Source organism: Tupaia chinensis, unplaced genomic scaffold (genome assembly GCF_000334495.1).
Source record: "Tupaia chinensis unplaced genomic scaffold, TupChi_1.0 Scaffold000129_1, whole genome shotgun sequence".
Taxonomy (NCBI): domain Eukaryota; kingdom Metazoa; phylum Chordata; class Mammalia; order Scandentia; family Tupaiidae; genus Tupaia; species Tupaia belangeri.
The window spans coordinates 4,648-6,425 of NW_006159598.1; the positions used below are offsets into that span (position 1 = coordinate 4,648).

The 1,778-nt window shown below is 55.6% G+C and overlaps 1 protein-coding gene across 2 annotated transcripts in view; it reads right to left on the reverse strand.

The window, feature by feature from the left end:
• Positions 1-1,637, reverse strand: part of LOC102483032 (napsin-A-like) — a 4,810-nt gene extending 3,173 nt beyond the window's left edge. The window contains exon 1 of one of the 2 annotated variants that reach the window (XM_027770346.1): positions 1,223-1,637. Coding sequence is in view for 1 of the 2 variants with exons in the window: in XM_006144653.3 (XP_006144715.1) it covers positions 1,218-1,294 (77 nt within the window). In the remaining variant the exon portion in view is untranslated. Of the gene's footprint in view, positions 1-1,217 lie in introns of both variants that reach the window. The other variant, XM_006144653.3, reaches the window with a different exon arrangement.
• Positions 1,638-1,778: the final 141 nt, after the last annotated feature.

The window sequence follows — 1,778 nt, forward strand, 5'->3', positions numbered from 1 at the left end:
TAGCCATTACCCTAACTGCTGGTCCCAATCCACATGCATCTTCAACCTACGATATTTTCTTTTCTTTTTTTTTTTTTTTTTTTTGAGAGGTTTTTGCTCTAGGGCGCATGCATTCACCAGAAAGACAGAGAGACAGAAAGCAAGAAATAACCCCCCGGGGGGATGGCCACACCGCAGTCCCTTCTCCTTCGTTCTCCTCGGGATCTTGGGCACGCACACACACGCCACTGGGTCTGGGACTCGAATCCTGGTTAACTACATGCGAGTCCAGCGATATAGCCATTACACCATACACACTCTCTGGCAAATGTTTTTGTTTGTTTGTTAATGTTTATTTATTTATTTATTTAATTCCATTTCTCTTTATTATTAATTTTAAATTTGACCAGAGAGAGAGAAAGGTAAAGTGAGAAAGCAAGTTGCCAGGTCCAGGACTTGAACCACAGCCATCCACGTGGGAGTCCAGCACCCTAACCACCACATCACCTGCCAAACTTTTTTTTAAAACACAGGAGTTCCAGGAAATGAGAGGAGAGGAAGTGAGAGACTAGGGGAGTCTTCAGAGGAAGGTGGGGACAGTGCCCGTTGGGTGAGGACTCCAAATCTGGACTTCGAATTTTTGTGCTCTTTGGTTTTGATTTTGATTTTGCTTTTAGACAGAGCCTCTATCATAATCCCCCTGCCTCAGCCTCCCAGGTAGCTGGGACCATAGGGCCTCCCGCGTGGCTTTCAGGGTGCACAGAGAACCGAAGCCTGGCCTCCTCTGTGGCCTCAGCCTCCCAACAGCGGTGCCCCGTGTACCCGGCCACGGCCATGGCCACGGCTGGGCCCACACTGCACTCGCTGAGCCTGAAGCAGGCGGGAGGGTGCAGAATGGTGGCTCAGGGGAATGTCAGGTACCACAGGGCTGGAGACCCAGTTCCAGATAGCAGAGCTGGGTGGGACCCACTGGGGCTCCCCAAAACCTGTCCTGAGGGGAGAGGAGGTTCTCAATTGAGTCTGACCACAGGGATCTTGGACTGAAAAGGGCGTGGGTCTTAGATACCCAGGGGAGCCTCTGGCCAGGGGGAGCCTGGTTTAGAGACCCCAGGACCCGAGAAAGAGAAGTCGGGACTCTGGGGCGCTGGGTTGGGAGTCACTGAGCTGGGGAGCCCCAGGCTACAAAGGCCAGAGGTGGAGCCATCCCAGGGTGGGGGTGGCGGGAGGGGTCCCCATACCGGACCAGCTGGGCGCTCAGCAGCGGCAGGAGCAACAGCAGGGACAGCAGCAGTCGTGGTGGCAGTGGAGGAGGCATCTCTGGGGAGCCTGTGTGGACCCAGGCGTCCTGGGGCCCCTTTTCTTTCCCCAGAGGCTCCACCCTGTCCAGGCCCCACCTCCAGATCAGGAGTGATCAGGACAGGAAGGGCCACGTGGGGTCAGCAAGTGCGAGGAGGATGGCACATCCACAGGGGAAGGTCCCTGCAGCGCTGTGCAGAGTCCCCAGAAGAGAAGCGGAGCTGTGTCCCTGGCGCTCCTCCCTCCAGGTTTGGTGGTGGTGGTGGGGTCTTCTCAGCGGGGACCATCACCCAATCCCCATCGTGTAGTAGGTGTAGCTTTTCATTCTAACTTTCACTTCACTTTTCTGAGACTCATTAACCACAAGTGTGTCCTTGGGCAAGTGAGAGGAACAGACCATGTGGGGGGCAGGGGGAGGGCCCTCGGCCCGGTGGTTATCTACTTGTTTGGACCTTACTGGAACACACAAACAGTCCCGCCACCACCCCACCACCCCCCCCCCC